We start from the raw sequence: 21,495 nt of genomic DNA on the forward strand, positions 1-21,495 counted from the left end.
ATCTGTGACACAAAGCCAAAGCATAACACATTCTTACACCTAGCTTGATGCTAAACCAAAGACTTTTGGCAAGCAAATTTTTTTTGACAAAAACTGTACTCAAAGATTCACTACTAGGACTTAAACACATATTTTTATGTTAAACAAAGCAGCAATGTGGTTTACAGCACTTGTCGTGAACCACAAATTATTCCTACTGTTCATTCTCAAACATGCTTGATTTACTAGGAACATTTAATATTTGCTCAGTTCAGCAACAACATAATACTAATATCCTAGAATTGTTATTAGTAAGACCAAATGTACCAAATTGAATGCTATTCATTTGTTTTTCCCATATATAGTATATACTTTATCAGTCAGTCTAAATCTGTAGTCCCCAGTCTTTCTTTACTGTACCAGTCTGAAATAAACCAAACAACCTCAAAAGTAAAAAAAAGGAACAGAATCATCTGAAGCCCTGTGTGTTCAATATGCTGAAAAGTCACAAGTTTGCCTTGGCAAGAAAAGTCAGTCAAGTTCATCCAAAGGAGCTCTGATTGGATTGACTGGTGGCTGGGCAGTGTGCTTTTACCCATTAGTGTTTGAAGAACACAGAAGGGACCTCACATGCCCCTCTTGACCTGCCCAACTGTCAGATTACTATCAAATTGGGACCCTTAATCAATATCTCCTGGCAAGACAACCTTAACCTAAGTTTTGGCAGGACAGTGTGTTTATGCATCACATAATTACTGGATCTGTTTTGATTTATTTTTTTCTCTTGCTGATGTTAAAAGGTAAAAATTGTTAGGCTATCGGCATAAACATTGCAATGGCTCATTAAAAGTAAATTTCCTAAAATGATGTCTAGTGGCCTCTAGTGGTTGATGAGGTTCATTTCATTAAGTATGGAAGACCATACAACCTCAGTGTCTCCTGTATGAAGAGGACATTGTTTTTTTCTTTTGTTGTTTGCTGTGTTTATGATAGGCTATGATGGGTATTAAGAGACCAATAGTATAGGTAAGAGACATTGAGGTCTATTCAATTGACCTAAACTGAGGCATCTATTTAAATAATTAAAAAATGAACCCCCTGAGTTTTTCATAAAACTGCAGAGGTGAACATGCCCTTTTAGACGTCTGTTTTATTAATTACATTACCAGCATTTACATACACTGCTGTTTAGATCAATTAAATATACGCCTCCCTTTTCAAACTGTGTTTTCATGTTAACTATAGTGGAATTCGGGGGGGCGTGAGCTAGAGCTTCGACCCTTCTTAATTTCACCTGCCTATCACCATAAACCCCCTATTTAAACTCAGTCACAACCCTGCTCTTTCTCGGTAATATATATATATATATATATATATATATATATATATATATATATATATATATATATATATATATATATACAGTGGCTTGCGAAAGTATTGACCCCCCTTGGCATTTTTCCTATTTTGTTGCCTTACAACCTGGAATTAAAATTGATTTTTTGGGGGTTTGTATCATTTGATTTACACAACATGCCTACCACTTTGAAGATGCAAAATATTTTTTATTGTGAAACAAACAAGAAATAAGACAAAAAAAACAGAAAACTTGAGCGTGCATAAGTATTCACCCCCCCAAAGTCAATACTTTGTAGAGCCACCTTTTGCAGCAATTACAGCTGCAAGTCTCTTGGGGTATGTATCTATAAGCTTGGCACATCTAGCCACTGGGATTTTTGCCCATTCTTCAAGGCAAAACTGCTCCAGCTCCTTCAAGTTGGATGGGTTCCGCTGGTGTACAGCAATCTTTAAGTCATACCACAGATTCTCAATTGGATTGAGGTCTGGGCTTTGACTAGGCCATTCCAAGACATGTTTTTAAACCACTCGAGTGTTGCTTTAGCAGTATGCTTAGGGTCATTGTCCTGCTGGAAGGTGAACCTCCGTCCCAGTCTCAAATCTCTGGAAGACTGAAACAGGTTTCCCTCAAGAATTTCCCTGTATTTAGCGCCATCCATCATTCCTTCAATTCTGACCAGTTTCCCAGTCCCTGCCGATGAAAAACATCCCCACAGCATGATGCTGCCACCACCACGCTTCACTGTGGGGATGGTGTTCTCGGGGTGATGAGAGGTGTTGGGTTTGCGCCAGACATAGCGTTTTCCTTGATGGCCAAAAAGCTCAATTTTAGTCTCATCTGACCAGAGTACCTTCTTCCATATGTTTGGGGAGTCTCCCACATGCCTTTTGGCGAACACCAAACGTGTTTGCTTATTTTTTTCTTTAAGCAATGGCTTTTTTCTGGCCACTCTTCCGTAAAGCCCAGCTCTGTGGAGTGTACGGCTTAAAGTGGTCCTATGGACAGATACTCCAATCTCCGCTGTGGAGCTTTGCAGCTCCTTCAGGGTTATCTTTGGTCTCTTTGTTGCCTCTCTGATTAATGCCCTCCTTGCCTGGTCCGTGAGTTTTGGTGGACGGCCCTCTCTTGCCAGGTTTGTTGTGGTGCCATATTCTTTCCATTTTTTAATAATGGCTTTAATGGTGCTCCGTGGGATGTTCAAAGTTTCTGATATTTTTTTATAACCCAACCCTGATCTGTACTTCTCCACAACTTTGTTCCTGACCTGTTTGGAGAGCTCCTTGGTCTTCATGGTGCCGCTTGCTTGGTGGTGCCCCTTGCTTAGTGGTGTTGCAGACTCTGGGGCCTTTCAGAACAGGGTATATATACTGAGATTTGTGACACTTAGATTGCACACAGGTGGACTTTATTTAACTAATTATGTGACTTCTGAAGGTAATTGGTTGCACCAGATCTTATTTAGAGGCTTAATAGCAAAGGGGGTGAATACATATGCACACACCATCGTTATTTATTTTTTAGTAAACAAGATTTCACTTCACCAATTTGGACTATTTTGTGTATGTCCACAAAGTGGATCTGTTATGTGTTGCGTGTGGTGTGTTTAATGTTAATGTATAGACATTGGTACACGGGATATAAACGGGTCTGTGTAACACGAGTGTTAAAAAATGTATATGTGTATTTAGGCACGAGGATTGCACAGCACTTCACGTGCAAGTAAAATGTAATAATATGTAGCACGGGGAATTGCACTTTATTAATTCACGTGCTGGGATTCAAGTGAATAATTAATTGGTAATTGAATCCCAGCACAATAGTATATATAGATGCACGTTGTCACATACTGGGGGTTGGGTGTTCGGTGAGCGGAGAACGGGATTGGAGACGGAGGAAATAAGTAGTAGTAGTCTGTTTTTGTTTGTCTATTTATTTTGGCGTAGAGTGCCGTGTCCTGTGTTTTTCGTGTTTGTTTAAACCTTTTATTTTGTTTAAACCGGCGCCAACAGGCGTCTTCATCATTTCACCAATCCGTCCTGTGTTTTGTATATTTCATTACCTTTCCTGGTTCTGACGCTTTTCCCACGCAGGACACCACGTGTCACAGAGACGGCCGAAGTGGGCGGCGTCAGAACCAGGAAAGGTAATGAAATACACAAAACACAGGACGGATGAAATGAAATGATGAAGACGCCTGTTGGCGCCGGTTTAATACAAAATAAAAGGTTTACACAAACACGAAAAACACAGGACACGGCACTCTACGCCAAAATAAATAGACAAACAAAAACAGACTACTACTACTAATTTCCTCAGTCTCCAAAGAACACCCAACAACCAGTATGTGCCAACGTGCATCTATAAATACTATTGTGCTGGGATTCAATTACCAATTAATTATTCACTTGAATCCCAGCACGTGAATTAATAAAGTGCAATTCCCCGTGCTCACATATTACTACATTTTACTTGCACGTGAAGTGCTGTGCAATCCTCGTGCCTAAATATATACATTTTTAAACACTCGTGTTACACAGACCCGTTTATATCCCGTGTACCAATGTCTATACACCAACATTTAAACACACCACACGCAACACATAACAGATAATATACACAGGGGCGGGCATATGTCCATTACATGAAATCCAAATAAAAATCAATTTCAATTCCAGGTTGTAAGGCAACAAAATAGGAAAAACGCCAAGGGGGGTCAATACTTTCGCAAGCCACTGTATATATATATATATATATAGAGAGAGAGAGAGAGAGAGAGAGAGAGAGAGAGAGAGAGAGAGAGAGAGAGAGAGAGAGGGAGAAACCTTGCCTGTCTGATTTCCACGATTCCGTTTTCGACTCCTCAACCTTTGATTACCCGTTCTGGCTAATCCATTCAAGAACCCTATTAACTAAAGTGATGACACGCACATCCTTTATATGCACTACTATGCCAGTATCTTGAGATGAAGGTTCATTAATCATTCCATTAACAGAAAAAAAAGATCAACTTTTAGAAACTGAAAAAAAAGCTAAATCTCTTTTTTAACATGCATTTTCAATTGAAAAAATGGTGGTCTTTCTGTTGTTACGTTTGAACTTGACACCTTTCTTCATCCTTGTCATGCACAGTTGGCTGTCATGGCAGGTCCCCTAAGTAAGCAGACACCTCCCTACCTGGAGGTAGGATATGGATTTTTGCCAGGTGAGGTATCTAATCCAAAGGAAATAAAGAAATCAAACACTTGAGTAGCCTCAGGCTACATAAACTAAAACCGACATGATATCTTGAAATAGTGTCTGACATCATTGCATTGGATCCCAAGAAACTGAATCAATCTTACAAGGGAATTTTTTTTTAAATAAGTATTTGTATAAAAAAAAAAAAAAAAAAAAAAAAAAAATGTTCACCACTTCATAACTTCAGGGTGCTAGAAGCCTGCAAGATAGCATAAAAAAAAAAAAAAAAAAAAAAAAAAAAACAGAAACTGCTGATAGCAATGTAATCTGTTGTTTAAAATCGTTACTGTGGATTTACTGTGGATTGTGGAAAAATAACACTACCAACTGGATATTTTTAAAGTGTTGCCACTTACAGTGAATAGATGCATGCAAAACTGTTACACCTACAACATTACTGTCTTTGTTAAACCAAATTATTATATACTGACCCATGTGGCAGCATTATAAAAAAATAGTCTGATACATTTAACCTTTTTCTTTTTTGCAAATATCCAAAACAGGTATAAAAAAATATATACAGTAGTAAAATGTTACTACTACCTGCATAATATATGACACATTAATAGAACATTTCTTCATCAAAGGTTCTCTGTTTAAAAAACATTGGTTCCTGGCAGAGCTCAACCATCTTCCTGGTAACACGGTCTAACAGGTCTATAATAACCCAACCCCCTCAGGATTTCAGTATTTGTATGTCAAACAGACACCCCAATCTCACAGATTAAAAAAACAACTTCAATAAATGGTAATACATGCTTTAATGCTTTTTGGTGTCATATTATACAAAAGACATTTGTTGTTTTCAACTGGTCTGGCTTAGCAACAAGTAGCCTAATTTCCTGCTTATTTATTCAACACATTTAATGTATTTATTGTAGCCAAAACATTAACTGCAAATGTTGAGGTAACCATGGAAACGTTAGAGTACCAGCATGATGAATTACACAATGTTAGTCTGCATCCGGGATCATTTTTGTTATCCACTTCTAATGTAAAAAGAGGTATCATATTTAATTAAAGTCTGGTATGAAAAAATGTTTTATAGCTTCAGTATAACAACATACAGATAGAAACAGGCAAACAAAGAGCATCTGGTCTAAATTGTCCACAAACATGATGTAATCCTTTTAATATTAATTTATTAATAGAAATAAATCATAAGGTGATAAGATGAAGATAATGCTTACCGTCCTGGCTACGTGATGTAAGAAGGAATCTGTATTATCTGGCTGTAAAGAAAAAATAAATAAAAAAGGTTACCTTTTTTATTTAATCAACAGCAATGAATATATATTATATAGGAGAGTGACACGAAGATGCTCAAACTGAGAGTAATTGCGTCAGTTACAAGAGACACCAATACACACAATGTTAATATAAATCACAAAAACGAAGACTACACAGGACCTGCTATGCAACATAAAGTGGTGCTGTAATAAATTGATCTACACAGTTTCAAATCTGAATACCATCATCACCGGAATCATTTAACAAGACCTCTTCAATCAATTAAAAATTAACAGCGAAAGTGAGCTTATTTGTGTATTTTTTTCTGTTATAATATATACAGTTTCAGGGAGAGGTTACTAAAGAGCATTGAATGCTACAAAGTCACAAGTGCTCCCCTCACTTTATGATAATAGTACATCTACTATCATAAAATATGGTTTGTACTGTACAACTGCGGCCAAACGTGCTGCCTCACCTAGGATTTTAGGTTTGAGATATATTAAAAAAAAAAAAAAAAAAAAAAAAAAAAAAAACAACACACACTATATGAACATAATTTATATCTTATTTAACATTGCGTAATCAAAGAAACTACAAAATGATATTGCAAAAGTCTACTGGAAGCCATAATAGTAGTACAGTATTTCATGTTACATTTCGAAATGTCACACTTATTGCGTCCAAGCACCCATGTGTTTTCAGTAGCAGCAGCGCAGACAGAAACTGATTTTTTGTTTTTTGTTTTTTAAAGAAGAAAAAATGGATAGTGAAATCAAATTGAGTTTTAACTGCAAAACTGGGATCTTGGCTTTTGATCTTAACAGAGGTTGTGGAAAGTGGAAAGCTCTATCAGAGTAATGGAGAAAGCAAAGCATAATCAATTTTATTGCTAATGAATAAGTAGTAGACTATGTGTATAACGTTGTCTGTATTAACTAAGCATAACCATTTCAAGCACAAATATGATTCACACTTTTTAAATATTTGTACTCAGTGATCCTCCTATAAAAGTGTGTACAGATTTAATTTTCCCTTTCAGAGCTACATTTAAATTATTTGGTTCTCAAGATATGTAAATTGTGGCTTGGGATTTAGTCGATGCATGTGTTGAAATGTATGTATGAAATGTATTAGAACATTACTGGGTAGACCTACTATCCATCACACCCATTTATATATTCTTTGACATCTCTTATCAGTAGCAAATTTCTTTTCACAAATACTTTGTTTTTCCTGCATTCCATCTCGTGAAACAGTCAGAAAATGGCTACTGACCTGTTTTTGAAAAGTCCACACACTTGAAATAATGATTGCAGCTGTTACCCTCAAGTAAACAAAAAGGCTTTTTTGAGCATTAACCCATATCACTTGCCTGCCTAAGAAAGTCAAGTATCTCAACAAAGGCTGACACTTTGTAATTTAAATAACAAAGATCTCTCAGCTTAATTGAAAGTCAGAAAACTGAATTGATGCAAATTTGGGAAGGCATATCTTTACTAATTAAACAAGCAAACAAACAATGTTCTCAGCTTTTGTATGTTTAAATGTGCATTGATTCCAGCAAACTGATTAAACTGAATTTAATCTCTTCAGTAATTCCTACGCTAACAGATGTTGTTCTTTTGGGAATTTGAATTTAAACTTTAACCTTGCTAAGATCACCACTTGATCAAATGGAGAGTGAAAGTTTAAATTACACCCCCCTTATCCCACCTCCATTTACTAACTTAAGCAGAAGTCACCATAGAAACAGCCCATAGAAAATACAAAACACTCTTGTGGGAGAGGTGAACATTAAAATTTGGTTAAGGGTGTTGATGCAAGGGAACAAAGGCATCTTAGATTCTTGGCATATAAAACTATGTTACAAATAAAAAAAAAAAATGTTGGGGTGTGTATATACAGCTCTGGAAAAAATTAAGAGACCACTGCAAATTTTACTTGAATCAGCATCTTTACATGTATGGCAGTGTCACAGAGACGGCCGAAGTGGGCGGTGTCAGAACCAGGAAAAGGAATGAAATACACAAAACACAGGGCGGATGAAATGAAATAATGATGGCGCTGGCTGGCGCCGGTTTATTGTAAAATAAAAGGGTTTAACAACCAAAAGACAGGACACGGCACTTCACGCCAAAATAAACAGACAAACAAAACGAATAGACACGGACAAAACACAGAGTGGACGAACGCTACACAAACAATTGAAATCTATGTTTACACTTATCTATCTCTTTCTCTCTCCCGTTCTCCACTCCCGAACATACAACTGCGAGTATGTGACAACGTGCATCTATATATACTGTTGTGCTGGGATTCAATTACCAATTAATTATTCACTTGAATCCCAGCACGTGAATTAATAAAGTGCAAGATCGTAATGCTGTCAGCAGCAATGCTGACAGCGGGGTAGCATTCTCCTGCCAGGATAGTCCTAGCAGCGGAAAGGCTGCTTGGGGTGTGGTCTCCTGACCTTCCCCCTTCTTCGGCGCCGGCAGCTCCCCTTGGTGGGGCTTCAACCACAGTTCTTCCTGCAGGGAAGAAACTGCAGAGGGAGCAGGTCTCTGGACCTCCCCCACGATCTCCGGCAGCGAAACTGCTGCTGGGGTTGGTGGTCTCCAGACCTCCTCCCCCTTCTCCGGCAGCGAAACTGCTGCTGGGGTTGGTGGTCTCCAGACCTCCTCCCCCTTCTTCGTGGCTGGCAGCTCCCCTTCGTGGGGTTCCGGCCACAGTACTTCCGGCTGTGATGTGAAGCGGCAGGCAACCCCAGGCGATGCAGAGCGGCGGGCAACCCCAGGCGATTCAGAGTGGCGGGTAACCCCAGGCGATGCAGAGGCATCCTTGGGCGAAGCGAGGCTGGCATCCTTGGGCGAAGCGAGGCTGGCAGTCAGGACAAGCTGGGGTGCGGGTGTTGGCCTTCTTTTCGGCCACTGCGGCCGGGAGGTTCTTCCCCGTGCTTCCCTCAGCAGCCTATGCAAGGGCTGCTGAGGGCCGCCAGCATCTAGTCCTGGTCCTTCTGATGCAGGGAGAGGCAGCTCCTGCTCCTCTCCTCCTGATGGAGGTGGAGGCAGAGGAAGCTCCAGCTCCTCTCCTCGTGATGGTGGGGAAAGTGATACCAGCAGGCATTCACCCTCTGCTGGTGGACAGGGACCCAGCAGGCATTCAACCTCTGCTGGTGGAGGAGGCAGGCAGCTCCTGCTGCTCTGCTCCTGCCGATGGAGGTGGCGGAGGCGTGTAGTCTCCCAGTTAAAAAACTAAATGTTGTTGTTAGTCATGACAGAACTCCACAAACAATATATAAAAATTACATTATTTAAATTAATGCTGCTATCATTATTTCCAGTCAGTTGTCATACTACCATAAGGCTTAGGTCATGGGTCTTCTTGGACAAACAAAGTTTTTTCTTACACTGTACTGAAATTCAAGGGGTCGGAGGTACACATTGAGCTGATATGTGAGCTATTTTGAATGCACAAAACTCACTACTAGGTGAAGAAATGATTTTAGCATTGGGAAGTCAGTAATGTCGAGGGCTTGCAATTCGGTTTCAATAGTGCTAAACCTTCTCTATCTCCACTCACCACTAATGTATTTACTTTTGCTTGTCCTAACAGCACAGGTGGTTTTACCTCCTCTCAAGTACTTCTTTCCATGTTGTGATAACATGGCAAAGGTTTTTACCACAGCTTTGTTCATGTACTCTGTACCAAATATATACAGTACTTACCAATTTGTCTTGAGTGAAAACTTTATTAAAAGAAAACTTTAAATTAAGAGCTTAACCTCTTTATCGAAGCTCAGACCAGTCAAGTTACTAGATTTTATTTTAAAGTATATTGTTATCCCTTTTTTTTTTTTTTTTTTTTTTAATATTCAACTGTTAAGTGTTAATTGGAAGTAAAATGGGGGCAAATATAAGATTTGTTCGATTTTGAAAAGGGGTATTATAGAGCACAGCCGACTGCTAAAAGCACTTTAACTAAACAGCCCCTACAACTGAGAGATCACAGAGTACTTTGTCATGTGCCTTTAAGGAATGGCAAACTTCCCAGAAAATAAACTTTTCTATGTGGAAGTGTTGCTAATGCATTCTGTGAAAAGTTTCACCTCTTCTCCAAACCACCCTTTATTTCTGATCTGAGTTTAAACCATGAATAGCAGTGCATGCCCCAGATGGTGAGAATAAAGTTTTTGGTTTGCAACCAATCAAAACTCTACTTAAACGTTTTAAAGGCTGTCACGTGTACCTTTCTTCTTAATGCTGTTGCAAGTAAGCCATAATTTATTGGGGATTCAATGATGCAATATTTAGACTTAATAGGTTAATCTTTATTGCCAGGTTACATAACAGTAACACATCAATTGCTTAATGTTTCATTTTGTTTAATTTACAAATACTGTACTTTACTACAGACACGTCATCGTTATGTTATTTTATATTTGAGACATGATATAAAGATATTTATACCCTACAAACAAACAAAATAGAACACCCAAGCTTCGGCTAGACAGATGTTCTCTCTCTCTCTCTCACTCTTTCGTTCTTTCTTTCTCTCTGTTCAGTATGGGCAACCCACCTTCACTGAAATATCTCCAACACACTTTATCCAAACAAACACTCCTTTGTTCCTTTTGTACCATGTGGCCAAGGGCTTGATTGATTCCCTCAATCATCCAATCACTACCAGACCACATTCCACACCTTTCCATTCAAACTTCAATCACTCAATTAATCAAACAATGCCATATGGCCTTCTCCAGCTTCCTTCACCAATCTCTCTCACACACACACGTGCACAACCGTTCACCAGTGTGCTGAGTCTCTGCTTTGTCACATATCGTCTCTCTTTACACACACAGTCATCCCAAGCCCCCCCCCCCCCCCCCCTTTAAAACCCAACCACTTCCCCACAAGTCCAAAAGAGTCCATCTTTTTCACCTTCTTGCGGGTGGGTTGGAGGGCGGGTCTGCTCCTTACTGAAGGTGCTTGAATGGGAACTGGCGACAAGGGTTCTAGGTGAACTGGATAGGGCACCAGGAGGGCAGGACAATGACTGCGCAGCTGCAGCAGCAAGCAACTGTGCAGAGACATCTGGTTCACCAGGGGAGCGGAATGGAAGACCAGGTGAACAATTTTGTCTGGTGTTACAGCAATTGCTGAACTTGGACCAGCAACCAGCGGTCCAGACACAAAGGTTGGGTGTCTGGGAGCCTGGGTCGAGGGACCCAATTCACAGGTGCCAGACTGTTGCACAGGGGTGGTGGTCGGGCTGTGGTGGAGGTGGTCTCTTCATGTCCACCCCCTTCTCTGTAGACAGGGTTGGCAGCTCCTCCTTTTCTGGATCTTGGGCAGGCAGCTCCTCCCTTTCTAATTTCGGCGATGGTAGCGGCTTCTCCCCCTTTGGCTCTGGAGACAGCAGCGGCTCCTTCCCCTCTGGCTCTGGGGCCAGCAGTGCCTCCTCTTTCTTTTGCTCGGGGGATGGCAGTGGCTCCTCTTCGGTTCTGGTGCAGGCAACACTGGCTCCGGTGCAGGCAACACCGGCTCTGGCAGCACATTCTGGCTTCCTGCTTGTGCCCGCTGCAGAAGGTATTAGAACTGCTGCCTCTGCTGCACTGACTGCTGGTATACTTGCAGCCTCTTCAAAAGAGCTTCCATTTTCTTTTATTCCAGAAGTTCTGTGCTGGGTCAGCAGGGTGCTATCCCACCAAGTATTGATAGGTGGTCAAGGCTGGTCAGCTGCAGAAATAGCAACCCCCATACACAGAACTTCAGTTTAAAGCACCATGGTGCACTTTTAATTATAAGCAAATCAAAACAGGAACAAACAAAAGGTTTAAGAAAAAAACCCTACAAACACTTCAAAACAAACAAAATCTAACACCAAAGCTTCAGCTATTCCGACTCTGTCTGTCTGTCTGTCTGTCAACACACCTTCACCAAACTATCTCCAACACACTCTCAAACAAACACTCCTTGTTCCTTTTATACCATGTGGTCAGAGGCTTGATTGAGTCCATCAATCATCCAAACACTACCTGACCACATTCTACAATTTTCATTCAAACTTCAATCACTCAATTAATTAAACAATCAAACAATCAAACCATGCCATGTGGCTGTGCAAGGGTGGCCATCTTGGTTCAAGCTTCCTTCAGCAAGATGGCCACCAGCCACCAAACTCTTACACACACACACACACACACACACACTTGCACACCTACACACACGTGGACCTGTGTGCAGGGCCTCTGCTCTGTCTCAGCATCTTTGCAGTGTAAGGGACTTTTTATATTATTTGGGTTCTGTATCAGTTTTCACAGGCAGGAGTATATTGGAAAAAGACTAAGTACAATTTCATATGTGGACAATTGAGGTAAATGCAATTTCTGTGAGTATTTTTCTGACACAGCTTAAAGACATATTAATCCTTTTCTGTTCTAATTTCTATTAGAATAGAAAATGATATACTATTTCCTCATACAGGCTTTCAGTACACTATGCAAAGCCTTACAACAAGGAGGATCAATTATTCAATAACCATTCTTACAAATCATCAGCATATATTTTCACATCTTTGCATATGTGAAGAACTGGCTTGTTATAACTTGAGTAATCTGTAAAGAGTATTGTCCTTGAGTACAATTCTAGTTCCTGCTTCCTAAGCAAAAATCTGAAGGCAAAATAACCACAAAACATACATGTCAAAATAGGCATGTTATTACAACTTTAACATTGTATCTATTTGAAACAGTTCCAATATATGTATGTAGCACGTTATAAAAGATAACTGCCCTTCAGAACAAAAAATCCTGCATTGTCCGTTTTATCAGTAAGCGCATTTATATATATATATATATATATATATATATATATATATATATATATATATATATATATATAATTTTTTTTTTTTTTTCTCCAAATACACATTACACAACTGAACTGAAGAGATCACAATGATGTCTAACAAAGCACATGCATAAAAAGACAAAAAGTGAGCTTACCAGTTCATAGTTGACCGGTGGCAAACAGGGAGTTATCACCTAAAACAAAACAAAACTAAGTTAGAGTCCCAAAAGTTACTGTTAAGGAAGTGTATTAAAAGGTCCTTGAAAATACTTTTTCTGAAAAAAAAAAAAAAAAAAACTTGATTATACTGAGCGGAAAAAGCAAAAACTCTTGTTAAGCAAATTATTAACTGGCATGCAGTGCTCCAATTTCCTGATTAAAGAGCTTTTGTGATACTGAGCATGAGTAAATACTCCTTTCCCCCAGGAACCTTTGAAACTGATAAGAAATCTTTGCATGTGCTTTGATTTGCCTCCTCTTGACCTAACCAAGGAACACACATACAGTTTAGGGCATTGTAATTATAATTTGTTTTAAATGTTGCATACAAAACACATACTAACTTAATGAGCAAATGAGCTGTTATCACGAGTACAGGTAAGCATTAGTTTGAACAATTCACTGAAATATAAAAAAAACTGTTTAATTTCTACCAGAACAAAAAAACTAGGGCCTTCTGCTGTTCATCTGCAAAAAGTACATCTTTATGCAACCCAGTGTTTCCTTAAGGTTTGTTTAACATGTTATAATTAAGATAGAGTTAAAACCATAATTGCTCCCAAAAAATAAGGTTATTCTAAAGTCATAGCAACCCCAAAAAAACTCAGGTTTATCAAATCGTTTTTTAGTCAACAACAGCAACAATCTTCCTTACATCAGCAATAAAAAACAGAAACCTTAAACATAAGCTTTCTGTACACAAATGGCAAAAATAACAAACAAAAAAATAACAAAATAGGCTTTTTTTATTTTCCTTTCAAAATGCTACACCAAGGACGGCACGGCATCATTTGTAAACCCTTCTCTACCCTGTAATGGCAGACTGCCTCTCTTCCAACTACATTGTTTACACCAAGTAAGGTTAGAGACTTGATCTTTGTCCAACCACAATAGAAAGTGTTGAGCAGATCTTCTGAAAAAAAACAATCTAAACATTAAACAAACTGAATCCTAACCACTTCTTAAGTTCAAAAGAAGAACAGCTTTCTCAGATATTAATTCCCATTATTTCATATGTATTTCTAGCTTCAAGGTTTTTCTTCCATAACAACTGGTTAAGCAGAGTACTCCATTTAAAAGAACAGACACCAAAACACATAATTGTTGGATGTTTTGCAGAACTACCATCAGTTGTGCTAAAGGCTCAAGTGTCATTATGTTTTACATTGAGTTATCTAAGAAATATTTTAAAGAAAAGGCTATGTGTCACAATAAAATTGTGCTTAGAGTATATTCAGTTTCATATTGCTTAAAAAGTAAGTAGTGGGGTTCCAAAAAAATATAGTGTTACACATCCCCAGGTGTTGCTACAACTGTTATAAATAACTTACCTGTAATTTTGATTTTCATTGTTAACATCCTGACAACTTTTTACACTTATAATTTTAAAGTCTGTTTCAAGATTCATAAAATGGAAAAGAAACATAAACTTGGTATTTGAAGAAAAATTAAATATTCTTTGTAGCTATAAATCAAAGATGAGATGTAAAAAAAATAATGTTTAAGGTTAAAAGAAAAAGGAACTGACCTCTGAAAGCCAGACTGTTTTCCACTGAACAACAGTCAATTACACCAAAAAAGTACACAGAACAAAATGCAAAGATCACAACATAAGCAAAGTTTGCATAAGCATATTTTAATTTTAGCATATTTTCTACTGACCTAGAGAACAGTAACACCATTTACATGGACAACTGTGGCAAAGTGCCCGCCCCTCTGTGGATTTTGTGTTGTATGTTGTGTTAATGTTGGTGTATAGTCATTGGTACATGGGATATAAACGGGTCTGTGTAACACAAGTGTTTAAAATGTATATTTATATTTAGGCACAAGGATTGCACAACACTTCACGTGAAAGTAGAAAGTAATAATATGTGAGCCCGGGGAATTGCACTTTATTAATTCACGTGCAGTTGTACCACAACTCCAGTTGAATGATTGATTAACAATCAAGTCTCGGTACAGCTGCATAAAAGCAGCATGTTTTCACTCACTCGGGGTTGTGTGTTCGGTGAGTGGAGAACGGGATTGGAGACGGAGGTAATAATAAGAAGAGTAATAATAGTAGTTAAAAATATCTGCTCACCGTGTTTTGTCTGTATAGTCCGTTTTGTTTGTCTTTTTGTTTTGGCAAAGGTGCCGTGTCCTGCGTTTGTTTGTCTTGCAACCTTTTATTTTCTGTCTGTCTGTGCACTATTAAATGGTGAGCGAGACCATTCGCTTAGCCTCACCAAACTCCATCTCTGTTGTTTATTTCCTGGTTCCTAGTTCCTGGTTTCTGGTTTCTGGTCTGATGTCACCCACTGCAGCTGTCTTTGTGACAACAAGTCATGGCAGTTTTCCTCACAATGGCGGGGTTTACACGCAAGTTTTAATCGCGCTACTATACTGCATTCATGATGTGTCAAGCACAAATGACGCATGATTGTGCTCCTTCCAAAAGTGCACGGCAAAAAAAGTGTGCGACTTAAGTGTCACTACACTTTGGTAAAGCACGGTAAAGTGCGTGCTAATTGGCCTAATTAGTCCCATAGCAACAAACTCGACAGTCGTGCAAAATACTTCACAATAGACTACCATGATACATCCTCCTCCACTTTCCCCTATATAAAAGAACGCTCTTCTCTGGGAACATTCTTTCCACCCTGTTGTCCTCCTCTGTAGCATAAGATTTTCCTTATTCCAATCTTACTAATACAAATCAGTTAAATATCCATCCATCCATTATTATCAATCCGCTTCTCCTGGTGAGGGTCGCAGCTAAATTATATATAAATTGTATATATAGATGTTGATTTATACCAATGCAATGATGTCAGCAGTTTATAACATTATTTATTCATTTCAGTGTATTATGAATAGGGCTGGGATTTAGTCACCGATTCCGTGTCTTTTGCTATTGTCATCGATTTTTGCTGATGTGCGTGACTTGCGGAGGTGTTAATAAATTGTGTTCAATCTGTATGTGATTTTATTGGAAAGTGTTTCTCATTAATATTAAATTTCACGTTTTTAAAAAAAAAAAAAAAAATGCATTTATCGTTTACCAAATCCAATGAACAATTACACATTTTGAACTAGCTGCAACAGCGTACTTGCTGTCCTTTTTTATTTTAGTTTTTTTTTTTGAGAAGAAAAAAAAAATCTGAATCAAACTAAGATCTTCGATTAAATACTTCTTGAAAGTTATGTTAATACTTCATAAATTCAGTTGTCTGTATGTGTGTGTGTGTGTATTAACTGTCAGCATTTGCTGCGGGACATACATTGCACAGTTTCATCTTTTTAATTTAAATTATTGGTGCACTTAAGTTAATGTACTTGTCTCTTGTAAGCCCCACACCCTCTTTGTGTGATCCTCATGTGTATTTCTCGTCCCCAGTGTGTTACGCTTGCCGTCTCTTACCCTTTCCCCTGTTTGCATATTTATTCTGCATTATTTATTTACTCTGCTTAGTTCAGCGCTTATAAATGCTACTGTTAGCTGGTAGTCACCGTTGCAGAGCAAATAAAAAAGCAACAAATTGAAACTTAATTTGCCTGTCTCATCCTTCTTTGCTGAACCTGTGCACACCAACGCCACAATATGCTTTTATTAAAGGCAGTTATTTTATTTATTTTTTTATCCCTGTGACTTTATTCTCTTCTGTCATTTTCTCTGTGATTTTGAAACGCATTGACCGGGACTGCTCCGTGATATATGTCCACATTTTCTAATAATAATAATAAATGGCTTTTTTTTTTCCCCCGCAGGATGTTTCAAGCTTCCACCCCTTCTGACAGCACGCAACATAAGGTCCGCTGGACGGATGTGGAAACGCGTTCCCTCCTCCAAATTATTGCAGACCTGGGGGTTATGTATGAACTGGATTGACCTCGCCAAAGAAATGCCACCATTTTCACCAGTATTACCGGTGCTCTGGCTGAACTTGGTGCAGGTACGAGATAAATTCAAGAAACTGAAATATCTGTACCTGCAGGAGAGGCAACATCCTGCAGTCCTCCAGTCAAAGCTCAAGGTCCCAGTTTTGGTTCTGGGAGGAAATGAACTGGTTAATAGGTGACCGGCCAGTGGCAGTGGCATCGGACCATTTGATGGAATCCTCATCCTCCCAGACGTCCTGTGAAATACCAGCGCCATTAATTGAGCAAGCCATCATTTACTTTTCTAAACTAAAATATGGTGCAATTGTAAAATACGGAAATCTATATTATTATTTTCGTCATGGCAGCATGAAACATTTTAACTGCAAGCCCTTTGCACTCTAGAAAGATGGGGGGGGCGACCTTCTCTTCATCTCTGCCTAGCATGTAAAACCTCACGTAAACCCCTATGCATTATTTGAACGATATCCTTTATCGCGCAGTATCTTTTTTCAGTGCGTTTGGTGATATTTAAATAAACCCTCCCATTATTTTATACTAATGAGGTCATTTGCATTTGAACGACTAAATTCTCCTCTAAAATAAACTCTCACTTAAACATGGAACCAGAGCTGTCATAACTGTAAAAACGTCATGCGTTGCCATGAAGATTAAAAAAAAAATTAATAGAAAATAATTAACTTGTTGTCACATACATTCTGAATTATCACGCATTACTTGTTTGTGTCTCACTACCTTTCCAACACACACGCACGCACGCACACAAATAAATAAATAAAATAAAACTAAATAAGACCTACTAAGTACAAGTGTTACTACTTAAAAAATAGATATGCGTAACATCTAAAAGTTTTATTTCATTAAAGTAGTTTATAAATGTATGTGGAACACGGGGGGTTACACTACAATACAAAAATAAATATGGTCCTTAAGCCTATATGAATATAAGACTGAGAACAGGGGATGTGTAAAAATACATACAAGGTTCCTGAGCAGCTTCGTGCACTGGCAGTTCTATAAGCGGTGTACCAGGCTGAGCATCCTAATGTTCCTGTACACACCTGCCAGTCTCTATACCCTGCCTCTGCTCTGAGAGGCCAGTGGCTGCTGGTCTACCACACACCAGTCCGGTTCAGCTTTAACCTGGAACCTTTTCGGACCAGATTAATCTGCAATTTGTTGGGATGCAGGCTCACTTAGTGGAGTTTTGGTATTCTTTTGAATTAGGCTTAGAAATTGGAAGATTCTGTTTTTGTTCAGAGGTAAATAAGCTTAGCAAATGTTCTGCTTAGTGGTAAACAATCTGATCTTGTGGTAAACCTAATAGGAACATTTGGGTCCTAATAAAATCATCTGTTTAACTATCTTACTACATGGAAGTCTAGTTTGGTGCTTTGAGATTGGCAAGGCAGGCCACGTCTTGCCCGACGGTTACCACTCTTCAAGTCAGGAAGAGGAATAGGAGCCACAAGTTAGCTGAAAAGCCCTCTTCCACAGCATGGGAGTACAGCGTTGCTGCTGCATCTGTGGGGAGTGGGGGCATTTCCCAGCAAACTGCCCCCTCCCACCAGAAGAATGCCTGCTGTGCCCACCCCCACTAAAGCCCAAGAAGGAGGAGCCCAAACATCCTGCGCCTGAGTGGGAGGAGCCCGAATGTCCTGCGCCTGAATGGGAGGAGCCCGAACATCCACAGCCCAAGAGGGGGGAGTCGGTGCGTCCACAGCCCAGGTACCCACCAGCAGAGGGTGAGTACCTGCTGGAGGCACCTCCATCGTCGTGGGAGGACTACGTGCCGCTCCCACCTCCACCAGCAGAGGGAGCATGCCTGCTGGTTTCCCCACTGCAGCCAGAAGGGGAGGAGCCCCTGCCGCCTTCACCGCCAGGGGATGAGCCCCTGCCGCCTTCACCAACAGCAGAGCAGCAGGGGCTGCCTCTGTCTCCACCACCACCACCACCACCAGGAGCAGAGCAGTAGGAGTTGCTTCTGTCTCCACCCCCGCTAGAGGGAGAGAAGCAGGAGCTGCCGCTCCCTTCAGCATTGGAGTTACCAGAGCAGGATGCTGCCGGACCTCAACACCCCCCAAGGGCAGCACGGGGGAAACCACCCGGCTGCAGTGGCTGTGAAGAGGGCCAACCCCAGCACCACAGCTAGGCCTGGCTCTCCTGCCATCGCCTCCCGAGGGTCCGCTGCCGCTGCTGCCGCCGTCACCTTCTGAGGGACCATTGCTGCCCCCTGCAGTTCCCCCTGCTACAGTTCGGCGAGTAGCCCTGTTCAGTATTTATTTTAGAATGGGGTTTCCCCCTCTGCCCCAGTACTGTGTTTTGTGTTTGTTTATTTATTATGTATATATAAATGTGGGTGAAGCGCCATGTGTGAGATTGTTTCGTTTTTGCAGTGTGGATGGGAAACCCATCCATGTTAATTAAAAATCGTGCAGAAGGTGGCCATCTCCCATATTAATTAAGTGATTCATTTGTTGCTAAATCGGGAGATTTTTGGGGTGGGTGTACACAGGAGAGTACGGGAGAGCAAGAGGAGAGATAATTAAACTAAGACTCAGAAGTGCCGTAAAGGCTACTGCCCAGCCGAACCTGAGTGTTTTGTTTTTGTGATTGATTTTGTTTTTGTTTAAATCTTTTATTTTGCTATTTAATTTTATTTTTTGTCAAATAAAAACGCTGTGTGCTGCGCCTTTGAACTGCAGTTACCTGAACTGTGTTTTCAGTTCCTGCTTCTGTCTTGACGTCACCGCAAAGCCATTTCCTGCCACAGGGGATATAATGTACCAGTAATTATACCTAAACAAATCCAAAACTATACGTGTATTGTCAATCCTTCACATTGACTGATAAAAATAATGTTGTGGGGCATTGGTTTGCCTATATATCTCCATATACCTTTTAATCAGTAAGATTAAATAAAAAAGTCTGTTTGAAAATTAAAATTGCAAACTTGATTGTGTAATGGCAATCAAAACCAATCAAATGAAAGTCAAATTTACTATGCTTATAGTAAATCGTACATGTATTTTTTATTTTTTTTGTTTTGTTTTAATGTTATGGATTTTTATAGATAGACCAAAAATCTACTGTTTTACTGCGCAGCCACATGTCTTAGTAAATCTTCCCCTCTGTGCACTTTTCACTGTCTACTTTTGTATTCTTGTTTATTGATTAAAACCTAAAATCAGAAACCCGAAAAACACAAACAGTAATTTTGGGTAACCAGCACTATGCTAAGTATCAGATAGTTTGGGCAATAATTTCCTGCCAAGACAGAACTACCGACAACTGCCAGCTCTACTTATTTAGCCGTATTCTATGGCTTTTCCAGATGTTCTGGGTTCTGTGGTCCTCCAATTTGAATTTGCCAATTAAAAAAGTATCGTCTGTTTAACTAAATGAAGGTAATTTTAAACACAATTTAAAAACTAGAATGAAATATTTTCTCTCACCATTCATGTTACAGTATTTGGTTTTCTGATACTTGTTTTGTTTTCATTTTTCATTACATACTTGAAACTTAAAAGGAAATCCAGACCATTCAATCTTTAAACTTATTTAAAATGAATATAAACTTGCATGCTCGAAAAGAGTGAATTTTTGAAAAAGATCCAAACCAAAATACACATCAGTGGTTTCAAAGTCACCATTTGGTACCAATGTTCTACTTCATTTAAAGCCCATTAAAAACATTGAAAAAAAAAATATATATATTGGCTTCTAAAATGTGCATATGAGGCACTGTCTCGAAGTGGTTGCAGCTAGAATGGGAGCCAAGAACTCCTATTTTTGAATCCCTGCACAACCACTGTCTAGTGACCCAAGTCTTTTAACCACGTCCATGTCCCATCCACCTGCCAGTATCTACTGCAGATGTGCCATGCACATTAAGTGGGTTATCCTGAGTAAAGCAGTTCTAAAAAAACTGAAGGTTGTTTTGATTGATGAAACAACTACATTGGAAACATACATCCCCCACCACAGCTAAAACACAGCATTTGAACTATCAGTATCAAGAAAAAGTCAATCACTATGACCTCCACAGTATATACATGTAAAAGTGTAATAGTGATATACAGTATAGAGACAGGCTGGGTGCCTCACACATTCTGATACTCAATAATGTGTGCTAAAGAATGCAAGTTTCACCACAATTAGATCATAGTTATGTACATGTCAAATTCAACATACGTTTAACATTTCTCTGGACGTCTCATAAGTCAACAACACAGGGAAAATGCATCCGCAATTGCACTAAAGCTGGGGAGAAAATGTTGCATGCTCTTGTTTGCAATATACCTGTTTCCATTCTTTGTTACCAGAGTGACATGTACCTGAATTGCTGTTGTACTATGATGCAATTCTCATGCCCCCAAACCAGCCTGCTTTGTAAGTCTTCTCTAGCTATTTACAGGGGGTATTAGGTTGCTATGAACTTAAATTATATAGATGAATCTTGTAAATACTACCAACTGCATTTTTTGTCTGTTGAATGTTCTAGGCCTGCAGATAGGATAATTTGAAACTTAGACTTTGGTAGGAGGAAAAACAATGCTAAGCAGGTCACTAGAGATTAAAATTACTCAACAAGATCAAAACAGGACCCCACAGAAAAAGGCAGTTTTTTAAGATTAACATGATTACAAATTACTACTTTCTTTTGCAGTTAACTGAATATGAAGACTCTAAAAATGAATGTATATGTGTTTATGTACAGTTTACTGTATG

General features: G+C 39.3%; 1 protein-coding gene across 6 annotated transcripts in view; it reads right to left on the bottom strand.

The window, feature by feature from the left end:
- Positions 1-21,495, bottom strand: part of LOC121314513 (tensin-3-like) — a 154,118-nt gene that overhangs the window by 73,944 nt on the left and 58,679 nt on the right. For 5 of the 6 annotated variants that reach the window (XM_041247878.1, XM_041247875.1, XM_041247877.1 and 2 more), the window contains 2 exons: positions 12,816-12,854; positions 5,767-5,808 (listed from right to left, as the gene is read on the bottom strand). In XM_041247878.1, coding sequence (XP_041103812.1) covers positions 5,767-5,808; positions 12,816-12,854 — 81 coding nt within the window. Of the gene's footprint in view, positions 1-5,766; positions 5,809-12,815; positions 12,855-16,853; positions 16,996-21,495 lie in introns of those variants that run through there. The other variant, XM_041247879.1, reaches the window with a different exon arrangement.

This window comes from Polyodon spathula, chromosome 4 (genome assembly GCF_017654505.1).
Source record: "Polyodon spathula isolate WHYD16114869_AA chromosome 4, ASM1765450v1, whole genome shotgun sequence".
In the NCBI taxonomy this organism is placed as follows: Eukaryota; Metazoa; Chordata; class Actinopteri; order Acipenseriformes; family Polyodontidae; genus Polyodon; species Polyodon spathula.